This window comes from Pan troglodytes, chromosome 4 (genome assembly GCF_028858775.2).
Source record: "Pan troglodytes isolate AG18354 chromosome 4, NHGRI_mPanTro3-v2.0_pri, whole genome shotgun sequence".
Lineage (NCBI taxonomy): Eukaryota > Metazoa > Chordata > Mammalia > Primates > Hominidae > Pan > Pan troglodytes.
This window is the reverse complement of record NC_072402.2, coordinates 92454133-92479839: the sequence shown is the minus strand read 5'-3', so window position 1 is coordinate 92479839 and position 25707 is coordinate 92454133. Positions and strand designations below refer to the sequence as shown.

The 25707-nt window shown below is 35.2% G+C and overlaps 2 protein-coding genes and 1 pseudogene across 2 annotated transcripts in view; 1 reads left to right on the top strand and 2 right to left on the bottom strand.

Moving 5' to 3' along the window:
- Positions 1-25707, bottom strand: part of CDH18 (cadherin 18) — a 1109578-nt gene that overhangs the window by 841540 nt on the left and 242331 nt on the right. The window lies entirely within an intron of this gene.
- The window catches only part of LOC107974786 (uncharacterized), a 27012-nt gene extending 1305 nt beyond the window's left edge, over positions 1-25707 (top strand). Inside the window, exon 3 of the mRNA XM_063811811.1 lies at positions 24605-25707. Within this exon, the coding sequence (XP_063667881.1) occupies positions 24605-24651 (47 nt within the window). The 3' untranslated portion in view covers positions 24652-25707. The remainder of the gene's footprint in view (positions 1-24604) is intronic.
- On the bottom strand, positions 1426-1535 carry LOC112209390 (U2 spliceosomal RNA; annotated as a pseudogene).

The window sequence follows — 25707 nt, the reverse complement described above, 5'->3', positions numbered from 1 at the left end:
TAAAATCTCTGTTAATGCGTCTATTTTTCCCTATATGGAAAACACAAAGATCAGTGATTGATATATTACTTTCCGTATTTATTATGGAATAATTTATTGATTTAATTTGTTTAATAATTTATGATTTAATACATGTGATAATTTACTTATTATGGTATAATCAAATGTGTTGAATAACTTGAAATAATTCTCAATGAATTTATGCCATAGTTATAGGAAAAAATAACATTTAAATCATTCAAATAGAAATTCTACTCAATATATATTTACCAACTGTGATATCTTATGAGGAAAATACAGGACATATTAAGATGTGACAGTCTCGGAAATGAGGGATAGCCTCCTGAAATATTATTGGCTTAGATGGGATAAATTATATAATATAATGAGATCTAAGGCAGTATGTACATGGCAACTTAGAGAGAGAGAAAGCCAGTGTGGTTGCAGAGCAAATTCAGGAAGTACAGAATGAGATGAGATCTTTTATTCTAAGAGCAATGGATATTCATTGAGGAAATTTTGGCAGGGGATGACACCAATAGATTTTTTTTTTTAAATAACATTTTGGGCTTTAGCATTGAGAATGGATCTTAGAGGGCAGAGTAGATGTGGGGAGACATGTTAGTAGCCTATGGAGTAGTTAGGGGAAGACAATAGATTTACCTTAGATATTTTGTCAACAAGAGACATATAACATTTAATATGCTTTTTGCGGATTTTTCTGTCACATCAAAGAAAACTAAACTCTAAACAATATGAATTAAAGTTAGAACAGCACTAGAGAAGACATGAATTCACACATGTTAAAAAGAAGAAGCAGTGCCTTAGGAGATTAAAGTGGACTGCTTCCATTGTGTTTCACTGGCATGCATTGCCTACCATCTGGAGGGTAAAAATTAGTTGGAAAATAGAACCTGAAATGGAATTAAACAATATTTCATTTCCCTTGATATTTATTTTCAGATTAAGCATCAATATCCCAAGTCATAGCCAAGATATAAAATACAGTGTGATTATTGTGTGATTATTATTAAAAACTCTTCCTAATATGTCTCTAAAACTTACAAAATATTTCTGTTTATGGCAGAGTCTCAGCTGACACAGGGTCTAATATTATTAGTCTTAGTTTGTTTTACAATGGTCACTTTTAGTCCTTCATTAACCTTAAACATTTATATTTTCACATATATGAACATTAATGCAAACAATTTAATTTAGAAACAGGAACATTTGTTTTTATTGTTGTTAGCTAAATTGTGTTTTTAAGATTAAAAACTGCACATTAGAATGAAAATATTTTTCCCCAAAGCAGCATATTATTTGCCTCTTTGAATACTACTGCTTTTTTTTTTTTTTTTTTTTTTTGACTGGTTTTCAACCCATATTTGATAGCAAACTCTTTAGAGTTTAAATTTGTTAAATTGCAATGGGTGGAAAGTCAATATGAAAATTCTTGTTCTACTTCTAAAACATTTTTGTTAAACTGATAAGAATAGATACTAACACTTGATCGTAGCCAAAAGGCCGAGGGTGGTGGCTCACGACTGTAATCCCAGCACTTTGGGAGGCCGAGGTGGGTAGATTGCCTGAGCTCAGGAGTTCAAGACCAGCCTGGGCAACACGGTGAAACCCCATCTCTACTAAAATACAAAAAATTAGCCGGGAGTGGCGGCAGGTGCCTGTACTCCCAGCTACTTGGGAGGCTGAGGTAGGAGAATCGCTTGAACCCGGGAGGGGGAGGTTGCAGTGAGTGGAGATCGTGCCACTGGACTCTAGCCTGGCCAACAGGGCGAGACTCAGTCAAAAAAAAAAAAAAAATTCTGTGTGAAAACAAAAACAGAGAGGTGAAGTAGTTGCATTGATTTAATAGGGTTGAGAAATGGTGAGAATAGATAAATTATGATAAAAGAACCTACTAAGTTATTAAGGTAAACAAGCATTAGAAATCAAGCAAGGAAGTTGCCAAAACATTACATGTTTATCATCTTTCTTCTAAATCATTAAGTTCCAAGAATTTGGTAGGCAATGACCTAACTCATTTCATTTTTAAATGGCTGTATCTATGCCACATTGAAAACCAAGGTCAGATATACCTAGATATAGACAATTATGTGGCATTTTCTCTATCATCTGGCATTTTGTTGTATGTAAAACTCAAAGACTCAGTGATTACAGATACCCCTTTAATCGTATAAGGTTTTGATTTTCGTACATTAGAGCACTAAAATTGGGGTATTTATTTATTTTATTTACACTGGATAGAGGATTGGCTCTAATCATAAATGTTAAACCAAATAGTGTAGAATACTGGGAATTATAATAAGAAAACTAAACACACATGTACACACATCGACATGCGTATGTGAGGTAGCTGCTCTGGGAAAAATTTCTTATGCTTAACATCATACTGACAGATCACACTGCTACTGTTCTATCTCATACAAGTTATAGAGAAAATTGTCTTGTTTCACTCTCGAGGGAGGAAGAAACAGAGAAGCATGTGGGATTTTGCTTTGGCAAATATATTTCCTCCCTTTTTCTTTTCATTTATGCCTCTTCACCTAATGCAAGCCTAGTTCAGAATATTAATTGTCTAAATAGGCTAGAAACATCTATGCCCTCGTCCCCATGGCACACTGTCTTAAAAATAACATGTCCAAAGAATCAGAAAATTTAATTGGTCCTCTTGGTACTAACAACAATAACAAAAGAGAATATAGATTAAAATAATTTTAAGAAAAAAACACATAAATTTAAAACCCACATGTGACATGATAATTTAATTGTAAGAATGATCCTTGGAAATACGTTTTTTTCCTATCAGATGATAACTGAAGACAGTTACTGCTGCCTAACTTGTTCAAAAAACAAACAAAAAGAAATGTAGGCTAGTTAACATATCACTACATAATGGACATGTGACAGATTTTAGCGGAGCATAAATATCTCCAGCCATTTTTTGGAAGCAATTATAGTCAACTCATACTGAGATTTCTTCATTTACTTTGAGGACATCATAGCTGTGTAGCAAATGATTTTAAAATATGTAGTCAGTGTTTGTTTTACTACTGTTATTAATTTCACATGCATCTGCATATATAGCCATTGTCAAATTGACAGAGTTCTGTCTCTATACTTTTTGTATCTTTACTTTCAGTTTCAGAAAAAAATTAAAATGTTTCTTTTGTTTCACCGAATTCTAGTATTTCTAAGTTGCTATCCCTTTATTAAACACATAAAAAAATCTCACTAATAGTTTTTTTCACTGTGTGTCCCCTGATATGGCACAGTGAAAGGAATATGGGTTCTGAAGCCAAAAAAACCTAGTTGTGAATTGTGATGCTGTTAGTTAATATTCTGCAAATTGAGGAAGGTGTCTGTTTCAATAAATTCAATAACTGAATGTTTAATGGAATACATTAAAATAGTGGGTGTTCTACGAGGTTTAACTCATTTTTCTCCTTTATTTTCCAGTAATGATGTTTAAATGACTTATTTCTAAAAACAAACCAGGTCAGAAAACTTCAATCTTATCTTAACACAGCTTTAATTTAATAATGTAAAATATATCTGTGTTGTTTTATTTTTAAACTCCACAAGCATATAGACTGTACTTGTCTCCATGCCCCATTTACCATTATCACTAGTTTGTAATCCACATTTTATCTTTGCTTTAATTGGGGGAAATATACCTAGAAACACACATTAAAATATAAAATAGTGATTAAGAACAGACCAGAATTCTGCAGCCAGAATGTCTGGTTCAAATTCTGTCTCTGCAATTTGTTGGTCATGTGACCTCAGGGTTTTTTACTCGCTCATTATGTCTCATCTGTAATAAAGAGTCTAAAAGTGAGATGAGTTCATATTTATATGTCTTAAAGTGGGGTCTGACCGGTGTAAGTGTTGATTGCATGTTAGATATTATTATAAGCCAATTCCATTAACATTTTCTCCCTCATTCAACTTGTTTTAGTATTTGACATGCTGTGCCACTTACTTCTAGAAACACTTCTTTGTAAGATACATTGAATGCATTGTCCACATTGTTCTTTCTTCTTTTCTGACTACTGGATTGCTCTTCCTCATTGCAACACCAACTGCAATCTGTCATTGCTGTTTTTCTGGTCTCTCTGAATTGTCATGCCCTCAGTAAATCCCCATTCTGCAACTTTATCTATAAATTCTGTCCAGTAACAACCAAATATATATCCCAGCCACTTTATGAGTCTTCAATCCCTATATTAATAACAACATTAAAAAGATCATCCTTGAATAGTTTAGAAAAGTTATTAAATTCACCAGACAATGAATTCAATATTGTATACACCCCTGACCCTTAAAAAACAAAACAAAACGAAACAAAAACAAACAAAAAAAAGCCTTTCTAACTGAAAAGTCAGGAAACAACAGATGCTGGAGAGGATGTGGAGAAATAGGAACGCTTTTACACTTTTGGTGGGAGGGTAAATTAGTTCAACCATTGTGGAAGACAGTGTGGCGATTTCTCCAGCGTCTAGAACTAGAAATACCATTTGACCCAGCAATCCCATTACTGGGTATATACCCAAAGGATTATAAATCATTCTACTATAAAGACACATGAGCATGTATGTTTATTGTGGCACTATTCACAATAGCAAAGATTTGGAACCAACCCAAACGTCCATCAATGATAGACTAGATAAAGAAAATGTGGCACATATACACATGGAATACTATGCAGCCATAAAAAAGGATAAGTTCATGTCCTTTGCAGGGACATGGATGAAGGTGGAAACCATCCTTCTCAGCAAACTATCGCTAGAACAGAAAACGAAACACCACATGTTCTCGCTCATAAGTGAGAGCTGAACAATGAGAACACAGGGACACAGGAAGGGGAACATCACACACTGGGCCTGTCAGAGGATGGGGGGCTAGGAGAGGGATAGCATTAGGAGAAATTCCTAATGTAGATGATGAGTTGATGGGTGCAGCAAACCATCATGACACGTGTATACCTATGTAACAAAACTGCGCTTTCTGTGCATGAACCCCAGAACTTAAAGTATAATAATATAAACAAATTATTGTATGATAGTCCATTATTTTCACATGCTATCAAACACTATTTTTAACATTTTGAAAAAAAAAAGCCTTTCACCAGTCTCACATTTCTTTGAAGGAGTCTTCCTCCATCGTAGAAGCTGAGGAAATACTTCTATTTCCCTATTTGCTGAGCACATGGCAGGATTACATCCACCCACACTCCCTTGCATATGGGTTCCTTTTGCATGGTGGGTACAATTAGCCATATTCAATGAGTTTTGAGTGGATGCGCCATGTTATATCTAATTGTCAGTATTCTTTTTCCCTCTGTCACAGCAACTGTCAACTCACAAGATAATGGCTGCTTCATTAGCTTAGCTAATAACAAAATAGGAAACAAAGTCCTCAGCTAACACAGTGAATGTATGATGAGCAGGATACAAACATTTATTGTAATCAGCCATGAAAACTGTAAGGTTGTTTCTGCAGTATAACCTAACTTACCCTGACCCTACCTTGACTTTCTTTCATTCCTTTCTCATTGTTAACTTCTGTAATTAATTAAATGAGCAAGATAATACATTATGGCTTCCTTTTAAATTAAAAATTTTAATGTTAAAAGCAGATAAAAATAGAAGACAAAAAGTCACCATAAGGGGACTATGTCTGTTCATTTTTACCACTTATTAGGTTCTCGGCATTTGGATGAAGAAATGATGCTTTGCTCAGCTGTTCATTCCTACAGACGCCATGCAGCACCTGCTGATTTATAACTCCCAAACCTACTGTGCCTAATGCTGTCCCACTCATATACCACATTTTAGCCCTTCCTTGAAAACTGCCCAGGTCTTTCTACAGTTTGCCATGTCAAAGCCAAAGTCTTCTGTGTGACTACTAATTTTTTAATAATTTGATCAAAATTCATATCATTATACTCCCCAACTTACAATATTTATTAGTCCTAAAGATAGTTTAGAAGACCCTTAGAAAATCTATTACTATTTTTCAAATTTCCTCTTTTTATTACCCAAATCTGAAGGCTATTCACCATAGTTTTTCCTGTTTCTAAATTTAAGCCATTTTCCTGTCATTTGTATTCTCTTCTTTTTAATCAATTCTTTCTTATTAATTTTTTATTTCTTTAAATCCCCCCAATTATATGAATAATTATAATCTGCAGTGCTAGAACAATATTTGAATAGCAGGTGCTTAAAACAATGGTTGAGAAAATGAATTAATCCTATTTTTTCAGGAGGTTATAGTTACACATGCAATGGATACGCTCTTGGTAAATAACAAGGATAAATAATTTTGTGTTGATAAAACAATTCCCTGCTTAACTTCAATGACATGAAAAAAGTTTACAATTTAAGTCATGGTTATTAGTTATGCAGTCAATAGGTTTTTCAGGTATCAGAGTTGTTAATTGGGTATTTTAAAATGTTTCCTATTATTTATGTTGCTTCACTGAACAAAAACCTTTTATCCTTAAATGAGATGGTTCTCATTCTGTCATTTCTCTTTCTACTGACTTCCCCTTCTTCTATAACACTAGTGCCAGAACTGGGATAGAAACTGATTTTTTTGTCATTTGATTTGGTTAGTTTCAAGTAAATTTGATCTTCATTTCTTTTCTGAAATTAAAACATCTTTATTGTTTATGTTTTTTTCTCAACCACATATCTGATGTAAACCTGTATTAAAAATAGACTCAATAAAGTACTCCACTGACTTTAACATAAAATTTTTGAAGATTAGATTTGTGCTGCAATTGTTTATTATGTAAACAGAGCATGCTTAACAATCAGGTTTTCAGGAAAATAGTGTCAAACAGCCCCCGAAAGAGATTATGAGAGAAGTTTGTAGCAATATGGCTGTTATCTGAGTGCCTCCTTTTAGAGATGAAATGAGGGACAGTGCACAGTTAGAACATGGCTTGATATCCTATTTCTCTATGTGTGTGGATGTATATATCTGAAAAAAACTAGATATATGAATTTGTAGTTTACAGTTTTACACACATACATCTATTATGCACACAATCATACACACATATGCATACACCTACGTGTAATTATCTTTCAAATTTCCTTGGGTAATATTATGTACTCAAAGAAGGGGACCAACATATACATTGCTGCCAAAATACGAGTTACATATTTTCACAGGCACTCTGATGTATCCCTACTTACTTACTTTTTTTTTGTCTTTAAGATAATGAATCTTAACTTATTTGGGATAATGAGTGTATTTAACAATGTGATAGAATATGCAAATCCTCTTAAAAATTTACATACAATTTATGTACAATTTCTAGGATTCTTGGATACTTTGTAGCAAAACCATAGGTGTCATATATAGAACCTTTATTATTGCCTAAAATTATACTTAATCATTATATTTTGTTTTAATATTGTTTGACTCCATTAACTTGAAATTCAAGAATTTGAGTTTCTGTGTTAGCTTTGCTACCAGGAAGGTGTATGGCCTTAGGCTCACTAAAGTCTGAGGTTCTTCAACTAAAGAAAATAATAACCAAGATATTCTACATAAACTCCAGTACAAAGTGCCCACTATAGTTATAAATTATCTGTCTTCTTTAACATTTCCTTTCACCATATACATTTGAGCCATCCACTCATTTCTCTTCTTTCTCCTGCATGTACCTTAAGGGAGGAATTGCTGATTTAAAAAATTTCAATTCAGTCACATCAGCTTAGATGAAAATGAGTGAAAGAACTAACTACTTTGGGGTATCTGTGGGTATGCATCTAGGTTATTGATAAAGGATCTGTGGTATTTTGCCTACTAAGAACTACTAGCATGGACCCCATTAGTTTTTGAGCATAGCGCTCATTTGCTCAGAGCTTAAGCTTATTTGATAGATGGGAATATTAAGAAATACGTGCTACCACTTTTTTAAAAGCCTAAGTATACACATCATAAATTCTTTTCTATATTGACGTTTTTATTAACGCATACCCTCTCTGAATGTATTAAGTTGAATTCTACAAACTAATACATAAATACACAAAACAGTCAATAATCATCTAAAGATTTCTAGATGAATGTATACAAAAAAGATGAGAAATTTATTAAAGAATAAGTATTTCACAATGTCATTCTTCATAAATAATGTTTATTCCCTTCACAATCAAATGTGAAGTATAGAACAATTATTTACCTAAAATAGTAGCCACTGTGTTAATGTCAGCAGTGTTTACTAATTTGACAGTAGATCAAGAATAGAGTTTTATAAACGGTTGCAAAAAATATCACTGCGCTTATATGCATAATTATTTTTATCAATAATATGTTTAGGAACAAACAAAAAAAAGTAACAAGATTCACTTGCATGTCTCCTCCCATCTCTGTTAAAGACACTACCATCTACCCAATTTCTCAAGCAAAGAATCTAGGAGTAGCTCATAATTTGTTTCTTTCTGTCACTCTCCTGGTTTCTGCTGGCTTTATTTCCAAACTCTATCATAAATCCATGCAACGCTACTCTTCATTGCTTCTAGCTCAGTGTTCTATCATCATTTGCAATAGCCTCCTAATTGTCTCTCTGATCCAGCCTTGTTCTACCTAAAATCCATTCTCCAGGCCTTTGCCAATGGTCTTCTAGAAGAAAAAAAGTGACATTATTGTATTCTCTTGCTTTGTGCTTAGTATTCTAATTAATATCATGGAGTCCTGAAACTCTATGCTAAATCCTATAGTGTAAAAGCTCAACTTTTAACAAGGGCCTACTGAGCTCTCTATGATCTGCCTTCTGCATCCTTTTTCGACTTCACCTCTTACCAATCTCCCTCCAACTCACTATACTGCACTTGGCAACTTGCTTCTCCAAAATATGCTTAAGGTCATTCCCACATTGTGGATTTTGCACTTGCAATTAGTTCACTGTGCTTCTAACACTCATCCTCTAGATCTGTATTTGATTGACATCTTTTCATAATTTAAGTCTCACAAAGGCTACTTTGATAACCAGTAATTCTAGATCATAGCTCCATCTTATGTGGCTGTATGGGCATGTACTTATCACTTATGATTAAACATTATCTTATTTTTGGTTTGTCTACTGTTTGTCTCTCTGACTCCGACAAGAATGTAATTTCCTCAAGTGCAGATTTTGTTTTTCATGACTTCATTCCTAGAACTAAGAATAGTGCCTGTCACATATTAGGGTCTCAATGAATACTTGCCTAATGACTAAACTCTAGACAAGCATGACACGATCAAAACAACAATTAAAATAGAAGACAGCATTAATCCTGACTCTTCTAACTAGCAGTGTGAGCTTTGGCAAGACATACAAACTCTAAGGATTAATTTTTGTTTTCAATAAGATGAGAAGAAGCTTTCAAGATTTAATACACTTCCAGTATATAATGATAACTTTTTATTCATTTTGAAAACTGTTAAATCCATGAGTTTAAATATTGTTTGATTGTGATGTGACTGGGAATTTATAAATTTGTGTAAATGACATTATTGATGTGGAAAGTGACTCTAAAAGCCAGAAAAATGATGTTGAGAAACAGCTGAAACTTGAAATTTAAGATCTCTTATTATCACATAATATTTAAGTGATTATAATATTGTGGTTGCAAGTAGATATTCTAATATTATTGTATTCAGATTACTCCAGTCCTGGCTAGTGATGATCTTCTTAAAAATATAAATTCTACATTGCAGAATGCACATAATTATTTAAACTTAGTGAAAACACAGTTGTAATTGAGGCAGTGCTATTCTGAATAGAAAGCTGTCAAGTTTATTACGTTTGAATTAATTGAAAATTATTTGGCTTTGTAATGAGATAAGCCACTAATTAGAGCCTCACATTTAACTTGGAAATGATATGCATTTTGACCTTGGAGAAGAAAGAAGACAACAGAAAGGAGATGGTAGAAGAGAGATATGATAGTAAAGACAGTTATAGAAGGGGAAAAAGGAGAGTAGTCTAAATAGTATTTTAGTTATTGTTTATTTATTAGCATTTACAGATAATTTTTCTTTTTACAAAATACACATGATTATTTACCAGTGTTCTGCCTTGAAAAGACTATTAAGCAAGTTTTATGATGTACCATATGTTCATTACTGGATATTTTATGCACTCAATTGTATTTCCTATTCAAGATTTTGATGACCCATTTTATTTTGAGAATGGTAGAGTTTTCATAAAGATAAAAACATAAGGAATCAGAAGGGAGCCACAGATTTAATGAAAAGAGAATAAAACCAAGGCTTATACAGAAAAATTAATATTTTATTAATCATAAAAAATAAATTGTTAACCTACCATTTTTGTTCAAGATGTACTATTATAAATCAATTAAACTTTTTGCTTTTGTCTTTAGAATTTTACCTTTTTTTTGAGAAGCATATATTCCTACAATAAATGTCCAGGCACATCTTTAAATTTCAGCAAATGTCAGAGCAGAACAAATTCTAGGTAAAGCATAAGTCTTTGCTGACAGCTGTGTAAAGAAGCATTTATTTAAATGCAATTTCATATTCTTTGACTTGGAAGAAAAATTGAGTTCATGCCAAAATGAAGGCACCTGTTTTAAAAGTTTATATTCGAGGATAAATCTTTATTTGTTGTAGTTTCTCCATCTTAAAAAGACATGTTATTATTTCTGTGCTCTGGCTTTTGAAGAGAAACAATTCAATATTATATATTTGTAAGTTAAATATTACATGTTATACTTTCAGTAGTACACATATCTATATGGGGGCAAAATCATCTTTCATTGTTTTACATAAACAATTTCCAAAAGAATGTACTTAACTGAGATAGTCATGTGCTTTGAATAATAAGCCTAATAGTAGTTGAAATTATCTTTGACTAATGCTTACAAATTACGTTCAACATAAGCTTTTATGCATATATCGAAATTATAATCTTGGATGACAATAACACATTTTAGTTACTATAAAATATGAGATGATTATGTTGATCATGTGACATGGTCTAAATTTTGCAGTTGATAAGCATTATAGTTACTCACAAACGTAAACATCCTCCCAGAGGGATGATTAGCATGGTTGCAAGTCCCTAGTGTTTCAGGAAATGTTCTGAGAACTTCTAGCCCCATGCAATGTTGTACTAAAAAATAAAACAAAATTACTTCGATGTTCAACTAATTTTGTAAACTGCTGCATAGTATATTCTCTACTTGGACTTTAAAATACAAAGTAGTTTATTAATGTCATTGAAAATACTGGAGTAATGAAAACTATATAGTTTTTGCTCCAGAACTTGTACAACTTTATTGAGCATGGAGGTGCTATTATGTTTTGTTTGAATTGTTGCATTTTGTAACATCTATTAGCACCTGGTGGAACACTATGGACCTCTGGGAAATGCTGATCTAACTTAAAGTGAGAAATGGAAAATTCAAGGTTATAGAAGAGAAATAAGTCACAGGATCTTTATTTTAGGTTTATTTTTATTGTTTGTCATTTCTTTTTACTCTACCAAAGTGGGAGTTTATTTACAAACTCCCAAAAAAGTTACTGGCACTTGTGTGTAAAAAAGACTATTGTCCGAAGATGTCACTAAGATTATAAAGCAGTAAAACCTCTCTAAAGTGCCTGGTGTAGTTTGGATCTGTGTCCCCAACAAAATCTCATGTAGAACTGTAGTCCTAGTTTTGGAGGTGGGGCCTTGTGGGAGGTGATGGGATCATGGGGGTGGGGCTCTCATGAATGATTTAGTACCATGCCCTGTTGGTACTGTATAGTGAGCAAGTTCTCAGGAGATCTGCTTGTTTAAACGTGTGTGGGGCCTCCTCCCTTGTTGTCTCTTCCTCCTGCTCCCATTATGTAAGAAGTGTCAGCTTCCCCTTCACCTTCTGCCATGACTGTGAGTTTCCTGAGGCCTCCCCAGAAGCCAAGCAGATGGTGACGATGGTGACATGTTTTATTTACAGCCTGCAGAGCCATGAGCCAATTAAATCTCTTTTCTTTTTTTTTAAAATTATACTTTAAGTTCTAGGGTACATATGCACAATGTGCAGGTTTCTTACATATGTATACAGGCAAATCTCTTTTCTTTATAAATTACCCCATCTCAGTTATTCCTTTATAGCAGTGTGAGAACAAACTAATTCAGCACCTTTCCAACATCAGATTTTCTGTCTATTTCCTACAAGGTTCCCTCTCCACCCATGGCATCCAGACTCTAGAAAAACTCTTACTGTGCCCTAGGCTGCTCTACTTGGATTAGGACCCCACAGTCTGGACCCCAGTCTACTTGTTCATCTCATGAAAATGGATCTTTTTTATCACTTCCTCACGATCCTGCTATCATTTTCTGACTTCTAACCATCATATTGACTTCATCTGTCATTAAGACACACAGTACTTTTTCTGTCATTTCTTTGCTAGAGATCCCCAATTATTTCCCTTTGGTCAGATGGAGTGCAGATATGCTAACCTGGCACTTGAAGCTCACCCTGTTTTACCAACCTTCTACTATTTTATTTTTGGTGATCTGTGATTAAGTTAAAACCAAATTATGAGTTTTTTCCAAATATATTTGCTTGTTTTCTCCCTTCTATACCTTTTTGATTCAATTTCAAACCTATCACTGGACACTTCTCACACTTCAAAACTCAATATGAAGGCTGACTCTTCCATAAGCCTCCCTGTATTCGTTACTTCTCTTATAAAACTCCTCTATTTTTATATTTTATATTCATATTTGCTGTATTTTAAATACGTTTTCATATTTTCCTGTGAATAGATCAAAGTTAACACATTGTTTGTTTCAGATAAATTGCATTTTTAGGGATTTAGCTTGCATAACCACAAAACATGTTAATCTTGATGAATTCACATGGCAGACAAGAGTGTCGAATTAAAATTTGAGGTACATGTAGCTACTCAGCCTCTTTCAGCTTTCATACCCAGATCTCATAATCCATATGACTTTCTCAAAAATGGTCTACAAAAATTGCACATCCAATTTTATAGCAGAGAAACTATAAAGTACTGGAAAAACACTATATATAGAAACAGTCAGAGAACTAATCATTTCTGGGGAGAGTCACTGTATGCAGCTCCGTCTCCCACTCCTGGTTTGGTACTCTAATCAAGTTATGTAATTCTACATTCCAATAATACACTTTAATTAACCTGATAAATACCTAACAAACTTAGTCTTTTGATATGTCTGCATGAATTTTATATTCTCTCTGATTCCAAAGACTCATTGCATTAGATATATCAGGATGCTAAGGACACAATGCCACTCTGCTACTGTGAATTGTGCCATATAAATATTGCTCCCTTTTGTGTTGCCATTGTAATTCCGTAGCATATTTTTGTATCTCTAGATAAAGATCTGAATGTGCTTGTTGGGATGGATTGTTGATGGGGCAAAATAGATTTAAGAATCTTTGAGATATTATATTTATATTTTAATAAAATAATATCAAGAGCTACAAAGACTTTAAAATTCTCTATTCTTCTTTTATCTAAGGTACATTTACTTAGATAAACCTTGGTTTTCTCTAAGAATCAGACAAAGAGTAAGACCATTTCAGCATTGTCACACACACAAAAAAGACCCACTGAGGTGGGTCAAAGAAAAGTGTCCCTGAGGAACTATGACAGAGATGAGCTGGGCAGTCAGAATCCTGAAGTGTGAAACCTGAAACTCTTTCCCTAACTGAACCTAATTTTTTGTTTGGAGCCATCATATTTCTTGGCAGAGGAAAATAGAATGTTGTTCTAAGAAATTCTAGTCACTCTGTTTCTAAAATAGCTTCAATGAGGTAAACAGTCAGTCAGCTTTACACATCATTATCTCACTCACTGCCCCCAGATTTCTCCCTGAGATTCCTCCATATCTCCAGAGTCCTCCTTCTGAGAAGTTTGCTGTATAGCAAAGGGGCCAACACACCTTAGTCCTGTCTCCAAGGTGAGACACAGAGACCCAGCTCCATAGCTGCTGCAAAGATTTCTCATCTTTGATCCCAGGATACTGGCTCTTTCCTGTGGCCCATGAGGGGACTGATGGAGAACAACCATGGCCACCCTTCAGCCAACTGCACTGCAGGCAACTCTAGTGGCCAGAACCTGTACATAGTATGTACAGGAGTCTTTTTGTCCCCTGGGAAACCTATTGTAGCTGTTCGGGGCGGTGCATGGATAGCCAGCTCAGGCTTACTTTTAACCAATGAAAACTCACTCCTTCCTGTATGCATTTTATGGAAGTCTCCACTTGTATCCTCTCTTTTCCATTATTCCCTCTCTTTCCTTGGCTTTGTCTTTTTCCGCTGGAAATACAAAACATACTTTACAGATTTCATAGCTCTGCAAACTCAGCAAGTGAGTGTTAATTCCTTATATATAGAATAACATCTTCATGTTAAAACAAGATTTTCTCTAGAGCCTTCTCCAACCAAGGAGAAGAAGAGGCAGAAATCCATGCCTGGTACCATCAACTGCTTGCTAAAACACAGTTTCGTAAACTTCCATCTTCTTCAGACTAAAAATCTCTTTGATCCCTTGCCATGTTTTACTTCCTTTGCAACACTGGATGTAATTAGAGTGTCAGACACCAGGGACCAGATAACATGAGAATTAGTATCTATTGTTCTCAGCCATAAGCCTCCTTCACCTACCCAATTCCTTCTAGCTTGGGACAAATGGAAGGAAAAGTCAAGCAGAAACTTAGGAAAAAAGAAATAGCCTCCTTCATGGAAATGTCATTTCACATTACTTTTTTTAAAAGCTTTATTCTTGTATAAAAAAGTACTATTCTCTTTTCTATTTCATTTCTGTGATTATTAAATTTACTGTCTCAAGGTTGCTTCCACAAAACTATACCATTCCTTTCTTCCTTTTCCTTTATTCTCTCCTTTCTTTCTTTCCTTTTTCTTTCTTTTTAACATTTCCTTTCCCATAATTTCCTTCAGATATGTTATTGACATAATCATAGCTATTGTCCCCTGTACATCCAAAGAAAGCAAAGCAAAGAAAAAATTCATTGCACTCAAAATCATTACTAGAAACTTTTAAAGCCCCAAAGATAATTTACTTATTATCAAGCAAGACCAATGTCCAACCCTGTTCTCATCTTCCTAACATGAGCAGAGCAAATCCTTCAGTTTTTACAAATTTGCCCAAAGCTTACTTTTTCATATATTTATCTTTCAAGGCTTAATTGATATATTTCAAATTCATTTTACCCAAGCATAGAGATGCTTGGCTAAGAGAACATATCTGTGGTTACAGGCTTTAATTAGAAAAAAAAGCCTGCAGGAAAAGTCTCATGGCACAACAGCATTGTATGCAGGAACAGAGTGCATGGTTGGAAGATGGATTTCATCTTCCTACTGTAAACCTAAATATTCAGGTGTTAAGAAGAATCTGAGAATGTGATGTTGTATCTTGCATCACTGAATGGAAACCACTGATTTCAGTTGAGTCAATAAGAGCAGACTAAGTGCATTCCAAACACCAATTGTTCATAATGATATTAATTATTATTATAACTATTGCCATCCACAATAAAAGAGAATGATAACTAAAATTAAAGTTGCTCAAGATCCCAGAAAATAGACAAAAATTGCTCACATGTCATTGTATATAATTTAATTAAAACAAGATATATGTTCTTGTCAAGCAGATATGAGGAGTGTGTCAGCCCTGCATCTTAGTAACTCTATGACATTGGAAAATGTCCTTTAGTATTGACGCTTCAGTTTTCTCTTCCTCAGTTTACATGTTAACAACATCATTGTGTCATGGTAAGAAATAAATGAGATTGTTTATATAAAGTACTAAACAGTGCCTGGCACAAAAGTGCTCAATAGATGTCAACTATGTTAGACTAGTCTCTCTTGTAAAATTCAAGATGAGTTATTAACTAGAAGGTTCTAAACTGAAGCTGCAAGAAAAAAAAATATAATTCTTCAAAGAAGACAATGAATGACAAAAAGCCGCTTGACAGAGCAATTCTAACTACTTTGGGTTTTCATAGTGATACTTTGAAATTATTGTCTTCATAAAGAAATGTGTTATGCTAAGTATCTAAAGAAAATAGAATAATCAAGAGAATTTGCAAGACTTTTGCCGTTAACCAGTTCCTTTTGTGAGACTGAATGTCAAAACATGAAAAGTAAACCAGTATTGTAATTAATATAAAAATCTAGATAGAATATCCTTTGGTGCAACAAAGAATATGGCATTAATGGAATAGGTTTAAAAAAAAAAAGCAGGTTAAAATGATATGACCTGGATATGGTCTGTATTTAATTTCAGTTGTGAACACATTCTTAAAGATAATTCACATGGTGAATGAAAAGAATCAAGCACTTGAAAACAAGCTAAGCAGGAAGAAAATTAACATATTTTAGGGCTAGCTGTAATCATCACAATGAAATGTCTTAAATCTTGTATTTGTTCATTAGAATACAACTTAGCAGTACAGCCTTAAGTACATTATACTAATATTAGATTGGTCCCTTGTATCTAGGCCTAAAAATTACATGAAAGGGTACTCTTTGTGATGACTGTATCAAGATTTATTTTTTTCTTGAGTCCTAAACTTGGGTCCTTCATTTATAATTTATGTGACTGACATAGCATTTGCCTTTCAGAGATTATATTATACATTTTTAAAGCAAGTGATTTCATTCTGTTTCAAGACAATGTACTTGGCATTAAACAGTGCATGAGCTACTTTTATCAGAAGTACTGTTTTGTTTGTTCTATGTGTTTGAAATTCAGTAGAGTACACAGATAGTAACATATGTTTTTCAACTCAGTTTAAATAGAAAATCATGCCTAACTGACCACATTATCACCCTGTGGCTTTCTGGTATACATCATATCCAGAGAGAAGTTCTTTTTCTCAAATTCCAGTAAATATTGTGGCACTAAACTATCTTAGTTCTTTTGCATTTATGCATTTGAAGTGTGATCCATTTTGTTCTCTAAGTGCTATAGTAAGCAACTGCTGTTCTGAACATGTTTTGTTGTAATTATTTTTAAGCACCAGAGACATTATAGGAAATACATAACACAGATATAAGAATTATTTTTCTTTCAAATATCGAGAATTCTTGTGCTCGATATCTTAATTCACCTGAAAGTTCATAACAGAATATTCTATGTAAATGTTTGTATAGCTGACCTTATGGAAAGCAGGTCACTTAGTGTCATTAGAGTAACATACTAATGACATAAAAGTGGCAGATTAATCTTCTTTCACACATCCTACTTTTGCCAGTGCCCAAAGTTCAACGGTTTTAAGATTACAATTTTAAAATCAACTAGTTGTTTTCCAAATATACTACATCGATTTAAAAGGGAAGACCCAACCCACCACCACTCAATGTGTAACACACTGGATCAGTTCAAATCAGTGTGCAGTTGTGGATTTTGTATTTTTAGAATACAGACTCTAATTATCTCTGAAAGCTGAGCAATTCATTTGTAGGGGGAAGGCCGGGCGCGGTGGCTCACGCCTATAATCCCAGCACTTTGGGAGGCCGAGGCAGGCGGATCACGAGGTCAGGAGATCGAGACCATCCTGGCTAATACAGTGAAACCCCGTCTCTACTAAAAAATACAAAAAAATTAGCCAGGCGTGGTGGCGGGTGCCTGTAGTCCCAGCTACTCAGGAAGCTGAGGCAGGAGAATGGCGTGAACCCGGGAGGCGGAGCTTGCAGTGAGCTGAGATCAGGCCACTGCACTCCAGCCTGGGCAACAGAGCAAGACTCCGTCTCAAACAAAACAAAACAAAACATTTGTAGGGGGAAATATTGTGTCAGACTTCTAAAAAAATCCCTCAAATATTCATGGGAGTCTTTATTGAAAAAAACAAGGCATCATTTAGCATAATCTTTCAATTATTTGTTTCTATGGGTGAGGGGAGAGTAAAATGTAGTAAGAAGGTTCTATGTTGTTTACAGTCCAAAGACATACAAATTCTACCTGGTGAAGGAACAGTCTGACACCAAAAAACACAGTTTAGCTAACAAAACAAAACTATAACAGAAGGCAACTTAGTATCTATTTATACATTGATTTCAGCATTACTTTTCTATGTGTATGTGTGTATACACCTTTAAATTAGAACCAGTTGTAACATCTTATTAGTTCCCTTATTAATGAATATGTTAAAATTGCCACCTCCTATTTATATTTGTATGAGAATCATGATTTTCCATTTAAAACCTATATCCTTTAAAAATTACTTTCTCTGAGCCCAAGCTTGCTTTATCTATCATTTGGGAATGATAATAACACCTAACCCATGGTATTTAAAGAACCGAATGCTTTTAAGGTTTGTAAAGTTTCTAGTTCCCCTTTGGCAATGATCAGACATTGAAAAATAGTTACTAATAGTTTTCTTCTCTCCGATGAATGCCTTTACTCTGTTTTATTAAACCAGTCTTTAATAAGTTTCCTTTGTATGGCCATCCTCCATGAACTGAATCCCCCCAGAACTGAACCCTTCCATCCTCTTGGCTTCTGTTGCAATTTCTACCACATCACAATAACTTGCTTAGGTATCTGCCTTTCCTAGTATATTGTATCCCACTTGTGGACAGAGATAAGACAATGTCTCCTTTTTTAAAAACTTGTTCCGTAGTCTATACACGTATCATGTCTTACATGTTAATTCAATGGAACAGCAAAATGACAGAAAATAAATAATCAGAGCAAAACAAACATTTCTCTACCTCCAACTTCATCCACTGTGACCCTATGACCACACCCTTCTGCCACCCATCCCTCATTCTTAGGGATCTTTTTACTATCATGCTTGCCTTCTCTCTTTTATTTTCAGTCCATTAGATCACTACTTCAGCATTTATGTGCTTTTCTTTTCTGTCTTTAGGAAAAAAAAAGAAATAAAAACCACTTTCTCAGGAATCAACTCAATTTTCTAGCTGAGTATCATTTTATCACCTTCTTTCCCTTACAATCATCCTTTCCAATGGTTGTTCGTATTTACTGTTCATTGCATTTTTTATTCTCTGACGTCTGGTTTCTGCTCACAACCATATAGTTATCCCAAGGCCATCTATAACATCTACATTGGCCTATATTGTAATAGGACTCTCAGCAGCATTCAGCACTGTGAAAAATGAGAAACACCCTTCCCTCTTGGCTCCTGGGTGTCATTTCACAAATTTCCCCCAACCTTATTGAGAGCCTCTTCTTAGTCTTCATTGCTTCCTCATACTTTTCCTCCCATATTTAAATATGCTCAGGCACATTTCTGAGACCTCTTCACATTGTACTCTAGATACTCTTTCTGCAAGATCTCACTCTCAGTGATAGCTCTAATAACCATATAAAATCTCATCCAAGTCATTAGTTCTCAACTTTATACATTCACATCACTTAGGATGTGCCAATACTGTACCTATAAGTTATCAGTATTACATGGGGTTTCTAGATCTTTATGAAGTATACCAATGACTCTAATGTGCAAACAAATCTGAGAATCCCTGGTATAGGTGATTATCTACACTAATGGCCTGTTACCACTTATATATTTTTAAAGTATCATTTATCATTTAAAAATTATATTATTCCCAATAGTCTTTACATATACTCTTGAATATTTTACCCAACTCTCTAACTACAAACTTAAATTCAGCTGCAAACAAGTGGGTAACAACAAGGGACCTATGATTAGAGGAAAAAAGTCTGACTGAATCAAATCATTTGGCAATGTAGATGCAATTTTTAAAATATTAAACATATTTACATTTTTTTTTTTTTTTTTGAGACGGAGTCTCGCTCTGTGGCCCAGGCTGGAGTGCAGTGGTGCAATCTCAGCTCACTGCAAGCTCCGCCTCCCGGGTTCACGCCATTCTCCTGCCTCAGCTTTCTGAGTAGCTGGCACTACAGGTGCCCGCCACCACGCCCGGCTAATTTTTTGTATTTTTTTTAGTAGAGACAGGGTTTCACCATGTTAGCCAAGATGGTCTCGATCTCCTGACCTTGTGATCTGCCAGCCTTGGCCTCCCAAAGTGCTGGGATTACCGGCTTGAGCCACCAGGCCTGGCCACATATTTACATTATTTAAGTTTTGAAACTGAATGTAAATATATGTTACAGTTTTAAAAAATAACTGCACGATCTAGTTAACAACTACTTTCTGTAAATGACAGACAGTGTCATAGACGAGTGAATGTACTCTGACCCATGTTAAAACACACTGTGTTAAGTGTATTTACCACACAGTTACATGTATGATTGATATTATATTTGCAGATATGTAGCTATAGTTACTTTTTAAATTAAAATTCAGGGAGCTATAACTATGTATTACAAACTTATATTTTTGGTAAAGATAGATCATATTAAACCTGTGAAAGAAAATTGAATATTGCGACCCCAAACTCATTATGTCAAAGGGAAAGTTCAGCTTGGGAACTGAGTCATACAAAAACTGCTTTCCTTTAGTTCCTAAACACATAGCTGTAATTTCACAACTTGTATCATAGCCTCATTTCCTCTACTCTCTCTTGCTTACTTATCTTATGTAAAATGTAGATTTACTGAGCAAATGACAGTGCCTAATTGACTTTTTCGTCTGCTTCCTCTTTCACTTCTAAAAAGTAGATTTACTATGGCAAAACAGAGCCTCACGAGAATGTAACCATCTGCCTCATTGCCTACTATCTCTCCCTCTTTTTTCCCTCCTGCTTGCTCTTGCTCCTTTAAATACCGAAGTTCACAAAAGCCCGTTTGGAAAAAGCACAGGTCACAGATGCTCCTGTGGCTCCACAGACACTCTTCCAGTTCTGAGAATATAGCAGTGACCAACACAGATTAACAGTTCCTATCCATCCAAGTGAAAAGACTCTGAAAAATAATCAAACAAAGAAGTTGAAGTATGCGTATTTTCAGATGCTGATAAGAAAAATAACGCTAAGGTATCCCTGGGACTTAGAGAGTAATAGGACAGTGAAAGTCTTAGAAATGTACTCATTGGGAATGTGACCTTAGAGAAAAGTTCTGGGAGGGCAAGGTGGGAGGATCACTAGAGGCCGGGAGTTCAAGACTGCCCTGGGCAACAGAGCAAGACCCTGTCTCTACAAAAATAATAACAATACAATAATATTAATAAAGTTGAGATAAAAGAAAAAGTCTGAAGGAAATAACACTGATAACTATGTGAATATGTGGGGTTTTTATAGCTGGCAAAGGAAACAAATGCAAAAGTCCTGGGGAATAGAGACTTAGCATGTTAGAAAATAAGAAGTCCACCTTGCTACGGAGAAATAAGGGAAGAGTGATGAAGCATCAAGCAGGAGGAATAATGAGGGAGGAAGGAAGCCTTGTAGGGCCTTTGTGGGACTTAGGTTTTGACTCTGTACGATGTGATGACACGTTATGGGAGGTTTGAATGAGGTTCATTCTGCCTAGCACAAGATCAGGTAACCAAAGAGAAGACTCAAAAAGCCCAGTAAGGAAGGTATCAACCGTGTCCAGGTGAGAAGAGATGAAGGCATTGACCAAAGTAGCTATTGCATCATTGAGAAAGACCAATTTTCACTGTTTTGCAGACAGAAATAACAGCATGTCCTGCTGGGTCTAATCATGTTGAGAGTAAAAGAGAGGAGTCTGGAGTATCTGACAAGATGAAAGAATCGGGTTGTGCTTTATTGAGGTGTTGGAGAAGCCATTTGTGTGTGTGTGTGTGTGTGTGTGTGTGTGTGTGTGAGAGAGAGAGAGAGAGAGAGAGAGAGAGATTATATGTGTTGGGGAGAATTAGGAGAATTTCTTTTAATAAATTTAAAATATTATTAGATATAAAAGTCTCTAATGTGGACTATTTTTCCTTCACCCCATAAACAGCCTACTCCTCATCTTTGGCTAAATAAACCTCTACTCCATTGAGACATGCCTCAATCACTTTTTGATTCCCATACCGGGTCAGGCATGGTGGCTCACACCTGTAATCCACCACTTTGGGAGGCCAAGGTGGGTGGATCCCTTGAGCCCAGGAGTTCAAGACCAGTCTGGGCCACATGGTGAAAACAAACAAAAATTAGTGTGGCACATAGTGCCTTGTGCCTGTAATCTCAGGTATTCGGGAAGATGAGGGTGTAGGATCACCTGAGCCTGGATATGTCCAGACTGCAATGTGATTGCACCATTGCACTTCAGCTCCCCTGGGTTACAGAGTAAGATCTCATCTCAGAAATAAAACCCCCCAAAAACCAATTTTGCAACTATTAAAAATAAACAATATTAGCTATTTACTTGAACCTCTAAATCAGGTTTATCCTTACAAGCATAAACTGTTTTAATATCCAACTCCCCAAAACAAAGGAGCTAATAGCTATAAACCGTTCCTGAGGGCTTCAATGAGGAGTTGCAAATGAACTGGGCCTAAAATAATGCAGGTCAGCCAGAGAGACAGTAAGTGCAGAGAGTTATATGGGAGGAACAAAGAGAATGAACGAAGGCACACAGATAACACATCACTATTGATCTATTTCTTTTGAAGTTTTATTGAATTTTAGGTAGTTCCAATATTTGCATTTTAAAACTTTCAACTTATGAAAGTTTCTGTTTGATCAAACTAGACATGGCCAAATAATATTAAAAGGAACAAGTGATAATAAATTAAATATTGTCTTAAATATTCCACAAAATAACCTATGGAAGAAAATGCTGATAAAGAGTCAGCCTTAAATGGGGCCGGGCATGGTTGCTCACGCCTGTAATCTCAGCATTTTGGGAGGCCGAGGCAGGTGGATCACCTGAGGTCAGGAGTTCGAGACCAGCCTGGCCAACATGGTGAAACCCCATCTCTACTAAAAACACACACACACAAAATTAGCCAGACGTGGTGGTGGGCATCTGTAATCCCAGCTACTTGGGAGGCTGAGGCAGGAGAATTTCTTGAACCCAGGAGGCGGAGGTTGCAGTGAGCCAAGTTTGCGCCACTGTATTCCAACCTGGGCAACGAGAGTGAAACTCCATCAAAAAAAAAAAAAAAAAAGAGTAAGCCTTAATTTTAGTCTGTGTACATACTATAATGTTATCAGAGAAGTAATTCATGATATTTCAGAAAGATACATGTATTTCAGATAACACATGCCATTGAAACCTAATCTAGAGTGGATTCTGGATACTTTAGTACAGTAATATTTTCTAAGATTAATTACATTTTTCCTAGAGAGAAGTCTTATTTAGGAAAAATAAAATTCAGATACAAATAATGAAAAATAGTTATGTGTTAACCAGCCCCCAAATCGAAAGAAATTTAAAATAAAGTAAAAAATATATGTTTTATCATAAGTCTGTATTTTTGTTGTACTATCGAAGAATTTAATTACTTCTATAAAAGCAAAATTATCTTTTTTTAGTTGCTTATATGTATTATTAGACTTTTTTCCAATGGAAAATTTGAATCTATTGCTGAAATTGCTGTCTTAGGTAATTCAATTAAATGATTAAAGGTAAATTTTTTGAAGACAGTTGCTATATAATAGGATGATTGAACACTCTATTTGATACAGTAGGTAGCTAGTTAGACATAAGCAGGATAAGAGAGGGACCCCTGCCACCAGTAATATCAGGGGACCATCAGGTGATGGTCAGGAGGTTGTTAAACTGGCTCTCTAAAATAATAATTGGTCCCAGCTGGTGCCAGGGAAAGGCGGTCTTCCAATAGATAGAAACACCTAAAGTTGGTGATCAGCAGCTTCCCAATAAGATCTCTGGAGTTAGGCGAGTGGGCTCATGCATGCACAGTAACAGACAAAAATGGCAGAGTTTAACTGGTATATGACCTTCTAGCAACATTTGATTGGTAGGTAAAGAACACCTCAAGTGAGCATGCTTAGAACCTCCCTAAACACACTGCGCATGTGGCCCCTTCCAAGTACTGGCAGGCCACTGTGCATGCGGACAGCCCACACCAAGGGAAGAATCAGGCGAGAAGGGATGCAAGACCCCAGAAGCATGCCAACATATTAAACCCTAAGTCAAAGGTCAAGCCAGGCACTTGATCTCTCAAGTCACCAGCTTGGCCGTCTGCCAAGTGTATTTTACTTCTGTTCATTCCTGCTATAAAGCTTTTTAATAAACTTTCACTCCTGCTCGAAAACTTGCCTCAGTCTCTTCTGCCTTATGTCCCCCAGACAAATTCTTTCTTCTGAGGAGGCAAGAATTGAGCTTGCTGTAGACCCATATGGATTTGCTACTGGTAACACATTCAGAAGTGAAGTATTAGTTTCCTAAAGAGTTCTCCACAGTGCGTTTCATGAGAAAGTATTATTAATTTGCATTTGAGCTAGAGATAAGAATTAAGAACGGGGATAGGGAAAATATTAGTTGTAGAAGATTAATGATAGATCTATGTTTTCTTTAACCTCTGTCTACCCTTTGGGAAATTCAGGACTAGTAGTATAAAGACCTGAATCTCTACAATTTGAATGTTTATCTTGTTTATTTGACCTTTTTGCATAACAATATATAGTACCTATATGATAAATGACTCTTGTTATTTTCCCCTCCCTTCCTTCCTCCTACCCTTCGTTCCTTTCTTCTTTCTTTTCTTTAGGTCCCTCCAAGACTTCGCTTCTCACCATGATTCTGACATTGATATGAAAACACTCAAGATTTCACTTCTCACCATGATTCTGACACTGATATGATCACTGAATGACCGTTTTCAGCAATTCGGGCCTATAAAAGTGTGAAATAGATTTTTTTTGAAAGTCCTATTGTATATTCAAAATTCTGTAACACTAGTGGTTTTCTTCACCTTGTAGCTTATTATGATAAGCACTAATTTTGACTCTGACATTTCAACAGGAGCACTTAGTTATAGACAACCAGGAATGTTCAAGAATGACTCAGGAGTATTTTATTGACAAGGTAATCTTTGAGACCAGGGGGTCCTCCTCCCCCCAGCTGGAGGAATTACACCTGGGCCCAACTTCCTGAAGTCTCAAGGTGGAATGTATCTGGTATTCTTTGTAACGTATTTCAATGTTCAATAGCCAAGTTCAGGCTATTTCGTGCCCAAATGTATATTGTTTTTCTCTTATTTCTAAGAACAGTATTAAACTGTCCCTATAATATTAGAAAAGAGAAGAAGGGTCTCTTCACTGGAAGAGAAGCTTACAGAGTGTTCAGCCTTAAGTGTTTTCAGGTATGCTTCAAGTCAAGCATGCTTCTCTAAAGGTGATTTAGACAATGAGGTTCACAGGCAAGTAAGCCCTTCTGCCTACAAGTTGTGGCCTGTTTTGAAGATTGTTTTTGTTTAGCCAAGCCCTTTATGTGGCATACTTATCTGAGCTTACTTCTAAACGCAATTAGTTGATGTCTATAAAAAAAATTTGAACTCGATCATTCCTGGAAACTTATTTAATTTCAAGTTTAAATATATGACTGGAATTCTTATTCAAAAGTTATGTACTTCTTCATATGTGGTCCCAATAAGAGCAGGGTATTTGTTATGTTTTACTCTCAGAATTGACACAACTTATTTCCATCTTCCATTACCCTCAGTTTCTTTAACGATATCATCTACTTTGTCTTTTCACAATTCTTAAGTGAGATTATTGATTTTTCTTTTTACTTCTTGTCAACTCTTTGCTGGTAAGAATAGACATAAAATATCATTCTTGTAATAAAAGGTCATTCCTGGTGAACGCTTAA